The 16555-nt window shown below is 36.2% G+C and overlaps 1 protein-coding gene across 1 annotated transcript in view; it reads left to right on the top strand.

The window, feature by feature from the left end:
* Positions 1–2698: 2698 nt before the first annotated feature.
* LOC310636023 (cytosolic phospholipase A2 epsilon-like) overlaps positions 2699–16555 on the top strand; it is a gene marked incomplete at both ends in the record, with an annotated part of 43664 nt that continues 29807 nt past the window's right edge. Inside the window, 9 exons of the mRNA XM_083355473.1 lie at positions 2699–2777; positions 6968–7104; positions 8878–9006; positions 10425–10465; positions 10791–10833; positions 11894–11951; positions 13829–13986; positions 14694–14780; positions 16118–16155. Coding sequence (XP_083211599.1) covers positions 2699–2777; positions 6968–7104; positions 8878–9006; positions 10425–10465; positions 10791–10833; positions 11894–11951; positions 13829–13986; positions 14694–14780; positions 16118–16155 — 770 coding nt within the window. The remainder of the gene's footprint in view (positions 2778–6967; positions 7105–8877; positions 9007–10424; positions 10466–10790; positions 10834–11893; positions 11952–13828; positions 13987–14693; positions 14781–16117; positions 16156–16555) is intronic.

Here is a 16555-nt window from a genome sequence, read left to right as displayed (position 1 = left end):
TGCTCCAGTAGAGAAACCATTGGGCAGAATTTTGAGAATCAATTGCTTATTACTGTTCTTTCCCCCCCAAAAAAATCTGACCCCAGTCTAGCACTATAGAAGAGACACATATTTAATATCCACATGGGTATCCATTGTTATCTTTTCAACTAATGTTTTTCAATGAAGACAAACAATTTTAGAGTCAATATCAATCAAGTCGGGAAGAAAGGATTGGTTTGTTCATGCTGTTAGCAATGGTTTCTTCAAAGGTATGTCATGCCTTGGCATTTGCTGTAATACTGATGTAAGCGGGAATTATTTTTTTGTTGTTGTTCCAGAAGAAGAGAAGGTGTGGCGCTGAATCATTTTTGAAATACTGTATGCTGATTCAAAAGCTGTACATCTCTCTGAACATTCACAGTATTGCTCTCACCTGCCCTCAAGAACGTTCAGCCTACACAGTTTTGCCAGATCATAACATGGAAGTGTCTAGAAATTTACCTGTTTTGGTAAGCTTTATTTCTATTTATATCCTCTTATGTGGAGTTAAAACAATGCTAGGTGTCCTTTTTATGTTCTATATACCAGCATGTTGAATGTATCTTAGCAATTGTAGCTTTCTTTTTTATTATTATTATTTCTCCTTCCCACCCATCTCTTGTGGAAATTATTACAGAATGTGGGAACTATTCAAAATGGGATTCATCAAATGTGAGCAAAGTTATCAAATGTCAGGATGGATCATGCCTGTGAATATTAGATTTATTTGTCTATTTATTTAAATAAATAAACTCCAGTAGACTCCAGTTACTGGGTTCAGAACAGTACTATTGAATTGATTGACCTTAGTAATTTAAATAATAAAACTGACTGTGATAGGTCACTATGGAAAATCAGATACTGTATTAAGTAGATCATTGGTATTATCCCATAAGGCTAGCAATGGCTTCTCCATTCTCTGTTTATATTCACACAATTGATATCCCTGTGAGAATCAAGAAATTTTATAGTCAGTTTGTAATGATTATGTAATGAGTCCTGGTGGCACAGTGGTTAGAATGCAGTATTGTAGGCTAACTCTGCCTACATATCAGGAGTTCAATCCTGGCGGGATCAAGGTTGACTAAACCTTCCATTTTTCTGAGGTTGGTAAAATGAGGACCCAGATTGTTGGGGGCAAAATGCTGACTCCGTAAACTGCTTAAAAAGTGCTGTAAAGCAATATGGACCAGTATATAAATCTAAGTGTTACTGCTATTGCTATTCCAGAATGCAAGCCTACCTGGTAACCTAGGAATAGCCACAATTTGGATCTATCTCTTAACTGAAACATTTGTTAGGGTTGTGCAAACAGATCGAAGTATCAAGAGGGTAGTTCTCTCTAAGAGTTGGCATGGTTACTTCAGGCTTATTTTCTGGATAGCTATAGTTGTGTTTCAGCAGTAGTTCAGGTGAAGGGATTTTCTGTGCATACACATACATAACTACAAGATTAGAAAAGATCGCCAGGAGCTCTGATGTGCCTTCAAAAGCCAAGGCTGTCAAAGCGCTTCAAGCAATAGTTTGGAAAGTACCTCTGCTTGTTTCACAAAGTATCTTTGGAAATGATTTGTGCAGCCTTGGTATTCCTCTTTATTTTATTTTTTTTATTTTAATCCCATTTATATCCCGCCCTTCTCCGAAGACTCAGGGCGGCTTACAAGGTTAGCAATAGCCTTCATTCTATGTATATGCCTGCTTATTAGGGCTTTTGCCCCCCCCCCCACGGCATTATTACAAAGTCAGCTTATTGCCCCCAACAATCTGGGTCCTCATTTTACCTACCTCGGAAGGATGGAAGGCTGAGTCAACCTTGAGCCTGGTGGGACTCGAACCTGCACTAATTGCAGGCAGCTGGTGTTACTTAAGGAGGCATTAGCCCACTGCTCCACCAAGGCTTTCTTGAGTGTGTGAGAATTAATGTCTTGATTTTAATCATTTCTCCAGAATGACATTGCCACCTTGTCATTCTGCAATGATAGTTCTGGTTTTACTAAATAAGCAGTGTGAAGGTATGAAAATTACCTGCATACCGTCAACAGCAACTCAGAAAAATCTACAAATATAATGTGCCACAAGACAGTTTATTTCATTCGTACCTTTTGTAAATATGCACAGCTTATGCAATTGATGAATTATTTAAATATGATCATTATTTCCTCTGGGGCTAAACTCTAATTGTGTAGAATGTTGCATAAGGAATATTCTGATAATAGTCTATTTCTTTTCTTTAATTAATTAATGCAAAGAATGGATATATGCTTGTAGCACCCCAATGTGTATTGCTACAGACTAGAATAAATGAATGGCAATTACACAAAAGTTGTGTATATTAACTATGAGAAAAACTTTTCTGATGATCAGAACTGTTTAACAGCAAAGATGAGGGGTTTTTTTCCCCATTAAAAATACTTTAGCAGATGCTGGATCCCATCTAATGGGGGATTCAATCTTGCAATGGAGAATAAGTCTAAATGATTCTCAGATGCTTACAAGACAATTTGTACCTCCTCTTAAAGGCCTAAGCCTTTCAATATTTGCTAGAATAAAGATTCAAGTTCATTTTGAGTTTCTGGGATCCGTATGACATTTTTCTGCTCAGCACTACTCTCTTCCAACCATTCCAATTTCTGACCTGCAATTCACACCTTAATGTTCTTTTCAATACATTATTATTATGCAGGGAGAGGTATCACCTTGTTGTTTCCTTACCATAAGAGTGATCAGAGCAAGGAATCTCCGGAAAGCAGATCTACGTGAGTACCCTTTGTATATTTCCCCCCCCTTAGTAAACAGTAGTAAACTGGTATTGGGACTAGATTGCTTAAAGAGATTCATTAAGAATCACTCTTCACCACTTCTGACTTACCAAAGCAAACTAAGGTATTGAAGCTTAGTCATTAAATATATTCTTCCTGCAGGATAAACTCTTAAGTTCCTTGCATTTTAAAATTCTGGCATGTTTCTCTGACTCTTTCATTTTTTTTCTTAATAGACTTTTACACCGCAAGGAGTGGCACTCTAGCTTACAATTTAAAGCAAACGTAGAACCTGTAGCCAGCAGTGGTTGTTGAAGTACTGTACAACTTTCGGAAGCTCCAGCTAACAAGATCAATTGTCGATAAAGGAAAATATTTGTATCTCAGGGTTGAAATAAGGGGTCCCTGGTGCTCTCTGAGTTTGCTTATTTTCTTGCAGACATTTCATTACCCAAACTAGATAACATCATCAGTGTTAGTAAGGGGTGGGGTTTGCTCTCAATTAATTTATGTAGATGTAAACAACAACTACATACTGTGCAAAAGAGACAATGAACAAGCCAAAAAAGCAAGCAAAACAACCAAAACACCTCCCCACCAGCATAGATTAACATCAGACCAAGAATCAAGAAGTAAACAATACCCTAAACAAGGAACTGCCAAACAAGCAAACAGTAAACAGCCCAACCAAAGAAACTCCAAGACCACTCCCACCAACACTGGAAGGGCAAGCCGTCATCCTCATTGTCAGCCATTCAGTCATGTCCGATCCTTGGCCATTCTATGGATCAGCACTCTCTACGCTCACACTGCCATGGTCATCTCAGTGTCATCCTTTATAGTGTCCAGCCAGCAAGTACCCCTGCTCCTTTTCCCACTGATTTTGCCCCATTTTATGAGCTTCCTTGCCACAGTTGTTAAGTGGATCACTGCAGTTGTTAAGTTAGTAGCATGCTTGTTTAGTGAGTCTGGCTTCCCCATTGACTTTGCTTGTCAGAAGTTCACAAGAGGTTCATATTACTCCTGCAACTGTCATAAATGTGAGTCAGTTTCCAAGCATCTGGATTTTGATCACATGACTGTGTGGATGCTGCCACAGTTGTAAGTGTGAAAAACGGTCATGTCACTTTTTTCCCGTGCCATTGTAGCTTTTTTTTTTAAAATACAAGTTTTATTGATTTTTTAGTTTTACATCCAGGTATTTATGAAGCAATACGGTGGTTGGGTAGTTAAAAGTAAACAATAGTATATAACAAAGTCATTTGTAGATAGGTCAAGTTACATCAACGAGAATTCCCTCTCCAATTCCCTTAGTTATGATAGCATAGTCAAATTAATCAAATTAATAAATTTCTAATTATAACACAATCAATTAGAACAATTTTCATTATATTTTCACATATACATATCCATGTCCTGTTTTTACATTTTATCTAATTGGAATAAGATATTCCGAACTAGCCTATAATATATAAAGGAAAACTCAATTTTCGGGTAGCCCACATTTCCCCATTGCATTATATAGTAATTATCCTGTCTAAAATACATATATTGTTCATTTCAGTGCATTCTTATGTTATACAAATTTATTCTATTTAACATCTTAATAGTTCACTAATTATTGAGAAAATATCTTTTGTTGCATGCTTCCAAATTCTGGAATATAAGTCAATTCTAATAGCTAACTTTCTTTTCCTTTAAAGGTCTAAAAGTTAAGTATAAAGTCAATGTGTATCTTTTAAAGATTCCCCTTAGCCCACAGGTCTGCAACCCGCAGCTCCAGAGCCGCATGCGGCTCTTTCAGCCGTCTCCTGCGGCTCCCAGTCCTCTGCCATGTGCAGTCCAAAAAAAAAAGTGGGACTAAAAAAGTTCAACCAATCAATTCAAATATGCAGGGTAGGTGCATATCTCGCCTTGGCTCCACTCTTCAGTCAAACCCTGTTCTGTGCATGCGCCCATGTATGCGCATGCGCACACATTTTTTTGCAGCTCCCAGTTTTTCCTTTTGTGAGGGAACCGGTTCCGAGTGGCTCTTTCACTGTTTCAGGTTGCTGACCCCTGCCTTAGCCCATTAAGAAATTGTTTTAGCTCTATCATTACAACAAATATATTCTATTTAACATCTTAGTAGTTCATCCATTTTTAAAAATAATATCTTTTATTATATCATTGCAAATTCTATAATATAACTCAAAGTTATGTTCTAATAGCTAATCTATTTCATTATATAGTAATTATGATATCTGAAATATATACATATGCTATTTGTCATTCTTACAATTCATCTATAGTTAAGAAAGTATGCTTTATTATTTGTAGCTAATTTTCATTCCCTTAAAATTCTAGATCCTAAATATAGACTCAGTTTATATTTTTTAACAATTGAGAGAAAAATTTAAGCTTTTTTTATTGCAAGTCCTAATACTTGCAACAGAAAAAGAAGAAAAATTCATTTAAGTCAAATTCTAGCTTTCTTTTTGTGCCAGGCAGGCTTCCATATCATTGCCTTTAGCTTCTCAAATGTGTCGCCCTTTCTTCCTATGCAGATTGTTTGAATCCAGGAAGACCATCCAGTTATCAATTTATCATAGAGACTGACCCCTTTGTAGTCATTAAATTTTTGTTCCAGTAAATCCAATCTCCATGTTTGGCGTAGTGCAGTTGTTCTTAGTTTACTCTGGTCTTCTTCTTCTTTCCAATACATCTGGCTTATGTAAGAGGTCATATCTGGTATTGTAATTATTGTTTGGTTGATTGAAGTGTTGGTGTACTGTATTTGAAGGCCCTTGGCATCCTCCATCTTAGTATTGCTTTCTTCAGCTTCTGTTGCTTGTTGGAATGTAGGTTTTATAGTTGAAATCAAAGTTTGGGCTTCAAGGCTCTCAGTAGATTGTACTTGTTGTACTTTAAAGTCCCCTGTTTTTTTGTTAAATTCCTCATCCTCTGTTCATTTTTGGATTGTCAATTCATCAATTGAAGTAAGAGTCTCATTTGGTGTGTTTGTGCTATCAAATTTGTGTTTAAGTCTGGCTTTTATTTCTGCAGTCATTGCCAGAATTGTATCAAGTATGAGTTTATAGTCAAGTGGTGGGATATATTCTTCCATTTCTTTAATATTTTACAGATAGGCCTTTAGTGGAGGCTATTTTAATAAAAGTCAATAAATGTCCACCTCCACTATTCCTAAAGGTTGTTTTCAGTGCCAGGTGTTCCCAATTTTTATCTTTAAAGATAGTGTCAAGGACAAATCTGTTAAAGTCAGGTCTCAGAGTAAAAAAAAAGGTTTACTTGCTATACCAGGTTTTGCCACAAGATGTACTCAATAGCATGTACAATCTTTTTGCAGAGTAATATAATATAAGTCTTTTGTCCAATTAATTCATTTTAGTAGTAAATAAGGTAGTAGGTCCCCGTAAAAATAGACAATAAAAACATTTTAGTGGCCCAAAAATTTCAGAGGTACAGATAGAGTTGCTTAGTTATTTAGTTTAGTCATTTAATTTCTTTTGAGGTAAGTCCCCAAGTAAGCAGTCGCCAAATTTTCAAGAAGGGGGAAAAAGATTTTCAAGAAAGTCCCACAGGAAAGTAATTAGGGAAGTAAGAAGGGTAAGGTCTCACCCAAATCCCCCAGATTGCTTTGTTGTGCTTGATAGTGATTTTGGCTTTCAGCAGGGAACGGCTTAGTGATCGGCCATGTTCATGGCTGATCTTTTCTTCTTCAGGCCAGAGGAGTAACTCCAGATCAAATGGAGGGCTGCTGCCCTTCTGCGATCGCAGAGAGATAGCCTTCTCATGGTGGTCACCCCTCCAAGGCGACTTTTACCCCTTTGCAGGGTCCTCCAATGAACTAAGACCGGACAGCAGTGGAAGAGCTTCTCCTGGCACGTCCGCCAGTGCCTCATGCGCAAACCAGAAGCCAGTGCCATTGTAGCTTTGAACAGTCACTAAATGAACTGTTGTAAGTCAAGGGCAACCTGTACATCATTCCGTTATGCCCTCTAATATTAGATTGCAAATATAGCCCAGGTCAAAGGAGGGAGGATTGAGAGATATTATGTATACAATGAAAGTGTACATGCTGTTCTTCTTCAAGTGTACCAATGTTGCCTTGATCTTCTCTGTAAATGTATGCTACAGAGTAATATTATTGGCCACATAATTATTTATACTTTGATCTTTTACAACAGTAAGCCATCCTGACTGCTACTCAAAGCTACATCTGCCAACTGCTTCATCTTCACAGTTCCAAACAAAGACCATTCACAACTGCAAAGACCCCGTCTGGAATGAAACTTTTCATTTCATAGTGCAGCCCAAAGTAAAGGTAATAAACTCAGTGTTTATTTTATTTCAGTGGTTGTGTGATCATGGCAGGGCAGAAGAAGTGAATACGTAATTAGGAAAACTATGGCCAGTATTGGTAAAGCGGCCACCACATTTTCCAGACTTACAAAGAGAGTATGGCTTAATAAGAAGCTGACAGAACATACAAAGATCCAGGTCTATAGAGCCTGCATCCTGAGCACGCTCTTGTACTGCAGTGAGTCTTGGACCCTTTACGCATGGCAGGAGAAAAAGTTAAACACCTGGCTTTTTGAGTTAGCTGGCCTGGACTGAGGGCTTTTAAGGTTTTTAAATTCTAATTTTAAATTTTGGGGCTATTGATTTAATTTTATTTTAATTTTTATATGGTATTGTTTTAATTTTGCCCTGTAAACCACCCTGAGTCCTTCGGGAAAAGGGCGGTATATAAATTGAATTAAATAAATAAATATGCGCTGTCTCCGATGTATTCTTGGTATCACCTGGCATCTTAAAGTGCCAAATAGGGCAGTCCTGGAATGTGCTGGAATTTCTAGCATGTATACACTATTGAAACAATGATGTCTATGCTGGCATGGGCATGTCGTGAGAATGGCTGATGGTCAGATTCCGAAAGATCTCTTGTATGGAGAACTAGTGCAGGGAAAGTGTCCCAGTCGGAGACCAGAGTTGCGATATAATGATATCTGCAAGAGGGATCTAAAGGCCTTGGGAATGGACATTAACAGCTGGGAAAACCTGATCTCTGATTGGTCAGCCCTCAGTGTGGAAGGGACTGCCACTCTCGAATTGGCCTTTTTAGCCACACCAGATGCTGCTTTAGGACCTCTTTCCAGAGCACAATACCATAGTATCTTGAGACTGAAGGATGCCAATGTTCATTTATATTTCAATTCCTGTGTCTTAAGTTGGTGAATTCTATGTAGCTGGAGTATTGGATCCAAATATTGACAAAGTGGATCTTCGGGGGCACAAAAGGGGATGGCAAGAGGAGTTGTAACAGGGCAATACAAGCCTCATTCCATTTCAATATTCAGCAAGAAACCTCACTCATGCACAAAAGGGGCAGAACTTGCAGCATGAAGCCAAGTGCAATCTTAATTTTTCTGATAAAAAACACCAACCTTCTATAGATGTCTATGGAGATTCTCAGTCATCCAGGTCATGGTTGTCCCAAAAGTTCTTTTTTCAAGAGGCAAGTGGTCTTCTTGTTATTCTTTGAAGGTGTTTCTCTTCTCTTCCAAGAAGTTTCTTCAGCTCTGACTGGATGGTGGGGAATGGGAGGATTTATATTCCTATAACCAGCTGTCTGCAAGGAATATAAATCCTTCCATTCCCCACCATCCAGTCAGAGCTGAAGAAGCTTCTTGGATGAGAAGTGAAATATCTTCAAAGAAAATGTCTTCAAAGTAAAACTAGAAAGTCCACTTGCCTCTTGGAAAAGCACCTTTGGGACTTCTGTAGATGCCCATAATCAATGTATTTGTAGCCTCCATTTCCAAAACTTGACATTTTGAGCAGCTGTTAGACCTACCATGCAAGGAGTATCTACTTCCACAATCCTACAGAAGTGCTTTCTTATCAGATTCCTATTTTTTAATAACAGCAGAGAATGAAATATACAGCACATCTCATCATACACTTCCTTTTACCTAAACTAAAAAAAAAAACCTTCATTCCTTCAACCTCTCCTTGCCCAGTGCTATCCCCATCCAAATGTACATTCCACCCTTTATGATATGACTATTTAACAACCTTTCATTTCTTTTACCAGAATGTATTGGAGCTGAATGTTCATGATGATGATGTCTGTCAGGATGACCATCTTTTCACTGTACGCTTTGATATAACAAGACTCCCGTTGAATGAAAAAGTGCTCATGCGTTTTAACTGTAACCAAAAGGTCTGTGTAACCTTAATTAACATTTTAACAGCAATTTCGGGTGTTTACTGAAAAGTAATCAATTATTTTGCACGAACATGTACACATCAAACTGATGTAGTCTTTTCCCACCCTGAACTAATATACAAACTAGAATGCAATTATCCTTTTATTTTCACACTTTACTAAACAGTATAGTGAAGCCTTAGTAAAAAAAATGCACATGTAAAAATATATTATGGATAGGTTTATATTATAAAAAATGCCTTGCAAAAAATATGTTAGGGAAAATTGGTGCAAAACTATACCTGGGTTTTTGAGCATATGAAAAAAAAATGTTTTGGTTGGAAGGCATTTATTTTTAGAATCCAAAATTATGTAGTAACTGGAGAGAACATTTGCTTGCAGAAATCTGTTTCTATCTTATTTTTCATTTGTTTTTACTGTGTTTTATTCTAGCATCATTTTTCCATCATTGAAAACCATTTTGTAATGTTTCTATACATGTACTTTTAAAAATAAATATAAATACATTTTGAAGCATAGCAGCTCAGTACAGTATGATAACCTCTAAAATAAAAATCCTCTAAAAAGAGCCTTGGTGGAGCAGTGGGCTAATGCCTCCTTAAGTAACACCAGCTACCTGCAATTAGGTTCAAGTCCCACCAGGCTCAAGGTTGACTCAGCCTTCCATCCTTCCGAGGTAGATAAAATGAGGACCCAGATTGTTGGGGGCAATAAGCTGACTTTATAAAAATGCTGCTTGGGGGGGGGCAAAAGCCCTAATAAGCAGGCATATACATAGTATGAAGGCTATTGGTAAGCACATTGATTTGTGCTTCTTAGATTGTAAGCTGCTCTGAGTCTTCGGAGAAGGACGGGATATAAATGGGAATTTAAAAAAAAGAATTATAGTGTTTGTTAACAATCAATTATAGACCAGAGAGAGAGATGAGCTTGAGTTTTCCCTTTCTTGAGACTAGTCCATCTTTTACAGATATAATGAGAGCGGAATGGAGTTAGTAGATAACTAAGTTAGGGTCTTGTATCTCATTCTCAGAGCACTGGAAATGATAAACAAATGTGAACTATGCAACCATGCAAACTTGCATATACTACCCAGCCTATCATTTTACATGCTGGTGATATTAAGTGTGAGCTGTTTGTAAGAGATTTGGAATAATATCTTTTTTTTTTTACTGTTCTACTCTTAGTTCCATTTGGTGTGCCTGTTCAACCGTTATGATTTACTGTTATAAATTTATTCAGCAATTATGGTTAAAATCCAGCTAGTATTATGCTTGAACATAACAGTGATATAAAGAATAGGCATCTTTGTGCCTGCTGTAGTGAGATTACAGCTCTTAGAATTCTTTTAAAAAAAACGTTTAGAACTTATTTTGGTAGGAAAATGTGCAATTATTTTCCTCTAATTTCAGGAACATGAGGAGCTGGAATTAGAATTTGAGTTACTACACAGGTGGGTAAAATCAGAATCTAAATAATCTCTACAGAATCTACAATATCCCTGCTTGTCATCTGTATGAAATACTGGGGAATATTTTCTTTCACTGATAGTAAGATCTAACGATACTGTACTGTTTAGCAGTCCGGCTTTGCAAAACCTCATAAGAAACTTTGTATTTTAAACATCCTGAGCTACTAGTGGTTTTCCCTGTTATTTTCAACATTTCTAGGAATTTCCATAGGACTTTTAAAAAAGAACTGTAAAACTCCTGCCTTGCTGTATCACCTTTGCTTATGTATAGCAAAATAAAGTAATTATAATATGATTTCTTTTTTAGATCAGGATTTTCTGAAATAATCATTACAAATGGAGTTCTTTTGGTAAGTATTTTATCTATTTGCCCATGATACTGTCTTCTTCACTAAGAATAATTGAGACATCATTTTCATAACCAAACCCCAAACCACTTTTTGTGTAAATTTGATTGTGGCTTTGCAAAAAAAAATTGCTTCTGTTCTAGCTTATTGTCTCAGGCTTGTAAACATTTATTTACCAATTTATTCCATTTTTCCTGATCTTTTTAGTCAAGCTATGGGTAGAATTTGAAGTGTTTGAAATTCCAGCACTATTTGCTTTCCATACAAAAAGAAAAAAAAACCTGATACTTTTTTCCAATTGTATCCTATTTGTTTTTTTTACTATAAAGTTATCAATATATAGATATTCCGTCTCTTTCTTATAATAAATATGTGTAAAAACTGCTTTTTTACTATTTCTAGGGCTATTTTCTATAGTGCAAGCAATATATAAAATAAGAATATTTTACATGTATCAATATACTTATATTTTATATATCATATATTATGAATATATAGTAATAGTAATAAATAAAACATTAAAAATAAAATATTTTTATATTTATTAAACTATCCCACTGATCTAATAGTTATATTCCTTGTACAGATTTTATATATTTTATATATGATATGTTAAATACATACATACATACATACATACATAATGTTTGTCACTTGTCTTTAAATATATTGACAAAATATTTACATTTCAGTAGTTGCTCTCAGCCATATCATGTTATAGGAATGATAAAGCCACTGTTTTCACTATTGTTTTCAACACTTGTAGGAATTGCTTTAGTATTATAGCCAGTGGTGGGATTCAAATATGTGAATGACCGGTTCTCTGTGTGGATGCCGCTTCCAGAAGTCCATTCTGGGTCTGGGCAACAAAAAATTAGCTACTAGTTCTGCTGAAGTGGTGCGAACCGGCTGAATCCCACCACTGCTTATAGCAATTCATCCACCCCATAAACCACACTGGTTGGCATACCATCCTGTCATTCAGATGGAAAAACAATAGCAGGAATTTTACACTTTAATTTCGAACTTAAAAGTCCTCTAATATTTTCTTGTGTTTTTTTAGTCTCGACAAGTTTCCTGCTTGGAGGTTGAGGTGGAGAAGAAAAAGGCGCTAAACTCAAGTAATATTACTTTTTCTGTAAACTCACAGAAGGTGTAACATCTGTAATCATGCAGGGTGTGGCTCCCACCCTGATGGTATTCCAGAAATTTAAAAAAAAAACCTGGCTGTTCTTCCAGTTCTTGGGGTAGGGTGGCTGCCAAGTCCCTGACATTTCTGGTACTATGTGGAGTTTCTCCTATACAGACATTTATTTATTTATTTATTTTATTAAACTTCTATGTCGCCCATGTCACTAAGGCGACACTAAGCAGCTTTTTGATGTATTCTGTTTGTCATTATTTATCTACTCCAATGTCTCTTAAAGTATGCTCCAGGACCCTCGGAGATCCTCAAAATTTTGTCAGCCTACACAATATGAAAATCCCTAAGCAAGTGGGAAGTGGCAGCATCATCAAATGTGTCAGTTTTAATTTTTGATATGGTACTTAAGAATAAATATAACTCATACAAACAAAAGGTCTCTTGGGGTCCTCTATTGTTTTTTTTTTAAGTGGGAAGGATTCTTGAGAGGAAAAAAGTTTAAGAAACACTGATCTGCTCTTTTAAAATGTAAACTGAATTGCTCTGGAGTTGGGTGGCCAGTAAATCTAACAGATAAATGAGATTCATCAGGAATTATCTCTTTAACCTATTTCAGTTCTACTCAAGCTGTGTGAAAAAGATATTTCTAATAAAGGAATATTGTCATTTGAAATCAGTGAAGTACCAGGCAACACTGTATACTGTAGTTATTCTATGAGAACATGGAGCTGGATTTTCCCTTCTATTTTCCCTTCCTACTACTTGTGAATTGGGACTGGTGGTGCTCTTAGTTCTGCTGAGAAGAATAAAAGACCAGGTTGAGAATAAATGGATGAGCAGGAAGTGCCAAGAACTGTACAGCTGTCTGCTGAAAAGTATGGATAGCTTAGTTTGGAAAGGTTGCTTGCTTCCCTCCTTGGAAATATAGAAGTTCTGTTTAGACCTCACTCAAAAACTTGGTGCATCCTATGTTTTTGGGTAAGGTCTAAACAGAACTTGTATATTTCCTGCACTCTTAGTTAATTAGCAACTCCCACTGGCATATCTTGAGCCGGCTTTCTTCTCTCCCTTCTTTGGCCTTTCCTGTCCAGCACTGCTAACACCTTTGTTTCTTCTTTTTGTTTCCTCTTTCCACAGGGAATATGGAAGGGTAGGTGTTGACATAAGTGTATTTCAGTTTTTCCATGTGAGAGATTGGTTGGTATATAAATATGGAGATAAGCTGATTTTATAAACTGGATGTTTTATTTTGTTCATTCAACTAATTTGTTGGGTTGTGGTTTCTGACATGTATAGCTATCTATATGCACATACAATACCTTTACAAGTGGGCCTCATTCATACACTTTGGGTGGACAGTAAATTTCCAGCATTAGTTTTAGCTAGAGTTGGCAGTTTATATTAGCCACATGGGGAAATTTGCACTTTAAATATTCTTTCTTTCTTTCTTTCTTTCTTTCTTTCTTTCTTTCTTTCTTTCTTTCTTTCTTTCTTTCTTTCTTTCTTTCTTTCTTTCTTTCTCTCTCTCTCTCTCTCTCTCTCTCTCTCTCTCTCTCTCTCTCCCTCTCCCTCTCCCTCTCCCTCTCCCTCTCCCTCTCCCTCTCCCTCTCCCTTACTTACTTTAAAATTAAGGATAATCTTCCTTTAATGTGGCATAATCTTGCCTACCACGTGATAGTCTTAAATTAGTCATTTTATCAGCATCTACTGCTCCATTGTGGCATCTTCTGCCTGGATTACTGAAATGCATTCTAGATGGATTCTTTCATTGTAGACCCATTTTGTTTTTTAAGAAGTGGCATTAAAAACATATGCAATTGCTTTTGTAAACACTCTTTTCCTTTTCTTTTATAGAAAAAAGACTATATCTTATTGCAAAAGGATCTCATGAAGAACATAAGGAATTTAGTTTGGGTTTTGACTTCTGTATGAAATCTACATTTCACTATATTAAATATAAACACCCAACATTGGATATTAGATTACCAAAGAAGGATCTAGATTATTTATTTGTGAGTTTATTATCAAATGTTATTTTCTTATTGAAGGCTCTGTTCTTATTGTATCAGTTTTGAACAAATTTATACTGAAGAATGGCACAAATTGCACAGAGATAGAAGAGAATATTTGTAGCTCAAGGTTCAACCAGGGGATCTTTAGGACTCTCTGAGATGGTGAATGAGGGTGAATATACATGTCCCAGGATAATGTTGCGGGATCCAATCTGTGTCAATCACTGGAACCAGAGGTTTTTGTCTTCCAAGCTTTCAGACTTGTGTCGGAGCCCATCTCCCTGCTACAGAGATGTTCCCTGAGGATGGGGGCTCCACCAGAAGTCCGAAAGCTCAAAAGACAAAAACCTCTGGTCCTGGTGACCGACCCAGATTGGATCTCTGAGCTTGATTGTTTTCTTGCAGACAATTCATTACTCAGCTAGGTAACATTAACCAGTGTTAGAAGGGAGTGGGATTTTGTTCTTGGTTTATATCCTTGTGACTTGCCCTGTCAGTGATGATGAGAGTGGTCTTGATGGTTACTTGATTAGACTATAGTTTACTATTTATTTGACTGAGTTGGTAGTTCTTTGACTGGGCTATAATGCTTGATTGGTGGTCTAATAGTAATCTTGGTGTTAATCTCTGGCTATCTGGGTATTGATTGATTGCATATCGTCCTACTTTCTACTCTTTTGGGTACACAAGTGTAATTATCTTTCCAGGAGCCATGTTCTTATAATAAAGAAGAAAAATCTATAAAAGTGGAAGTAAATGCAATTCCTCAGACCAAGAAAATAGTATTAGCTGAGGTAAGAGTAGAATTTTGCTGAATATTGGTTTAAACTGCTTCCATGTTTTAAACTGACTTCTCCCACAATCTGGGGTATGATCTGCATGGGGAAAAAATCTCAAATATTTATGAAAATAGTCTGGAATAGAAGGTCTGCACCAATTTCTATCATTTGTATTTTAAAATCTATTTTTGCAATATAAAGGTTCCAAAAAGAACAATGTACTGTAAGTATACATTTTTACCAAAGGTTCTTGTTATGTTTAATGAATTGCATGCTTGGAATCATGTAGTAATATATTAGTTAAGTAAAGCAACAAAATGCAGAACCATAGGATTTAAACAGAAGATGTTGCTGCTTTGATGAATGGGCTGTGTTTCTATTCATGCAGAGGAAATATTTTGCTCTTTTGACTGCAGTCCTCTGTACTTCTCTGTTTCTTCTGTTGAATCCTACAGACCTCAGACATAGCAGTGGAAAGATCAACATACCATCTCAATATAATCAATTGCATTCTGAACTTGAATTCCAGGTTCTTTGCCTCCAACAAATTTTATTGATTTGTCTCAGAAAACAACACTCAAGTTAGAACCATCATTGCATTAATTACCAATTATGATAAAAGTAATAAACAGCAATTGCTCTCACCAACCTATGCTTCAAATGTAAAATTAAACTTAAAAACTCTTAAACTGAAAATTCTTCTTCAAGATTTTGAGAAATGTTGTAATATGCAGATGGATGTAAATGCAATTCATTTTTCATTAAAAACTGCATCGTTGTTTGATTGCGGTATGTGTCTGTGTCTGTATATCTTCATGTCAGTCTGGACTCCTGGTGACTGCCTGGTCAAGTTTTGTAGTTTTCTTGGCATGGTTTCTTAGAAATTGGTTTTACCATTGTCTTTTTCTAAGGGATGATGGAGAGTGATTAGCCCAAGGTCACCCAGCTGGCTTTATGCCTAACACTGCACTAGAAGTCACAGTCTCCTGGTTTCTAGCTTGATGCCTTAATCAATACATCAAACTTGTTTTAAGTTGACTACAAATTGTATTTGGTTGACAGCCTATATCCTGCTGAAAAACGTGTTGACGAACTACTTAAAATATCCATGAAATATTCACATGGTCTCAAAAATGAATTCTTAATTCACAAGCTTAAGTACTTGTGATTATATATACCATTCAGAATAATATTGACTATCCGGTAACCAATTTATGTCTAGGGTTCTGGCCCAGCAAGTGAATTGTATACAGCCACATTTTTTTATACGTGTGCCAGAAATTACAGATGATTCCTGGAATGAAAGATGTTAATAATGTAAAGAAACCTATATTTGTATTCTGAATTTTCAGAATAAGAAATTTGCTTTGCATGTGAAGACAGAAGACTGGTAAGACATCCATCCTCTCTTGGATGGTAATGGCTACAGTTTTAACAATTCTGTTTATTTCTGTTCTATTCTGTTTCATTTCCCCAACCTTTGTTTGGGGACTTGTTCCTAAAAGAATTAGCAGTGTTTGCATTATTTAAGGCCAATTATTTTTTTTATTTTTGATGTAATTACATGTACATGTGATATGTATGTAGGGTTGTGGCATGAATTCCAAAGTCACTTTTAATAGCAAAAGAGATGATGTAGGTAGTGGCATTCTGTTTTGTACACATGATAATCAAAATAAATACTATGGAAAAACATTGTATAAATATTGTCGTTTGCCATTTAAAAACAAATTACTTTATAACTTGTTCTTCTCATGTCATATTTATTAAGTAGTCACTATAGGATTATT

Source organism: Vipera ursinii, assembly GCF_947247035.1.
Source record: "Vipera ursinii genome assembly, chromosome: 1".
NCBI classification, from domain to species: domain Eukaryota; kingdom Metazoa; phylum Chordata; class Lepidosauria; order Squamata; family Viperidae; genus Vipera; species Vipera ursinii.
This window is presented reverse-complemented; position numbering and strand designations above follow the sequence as displayed.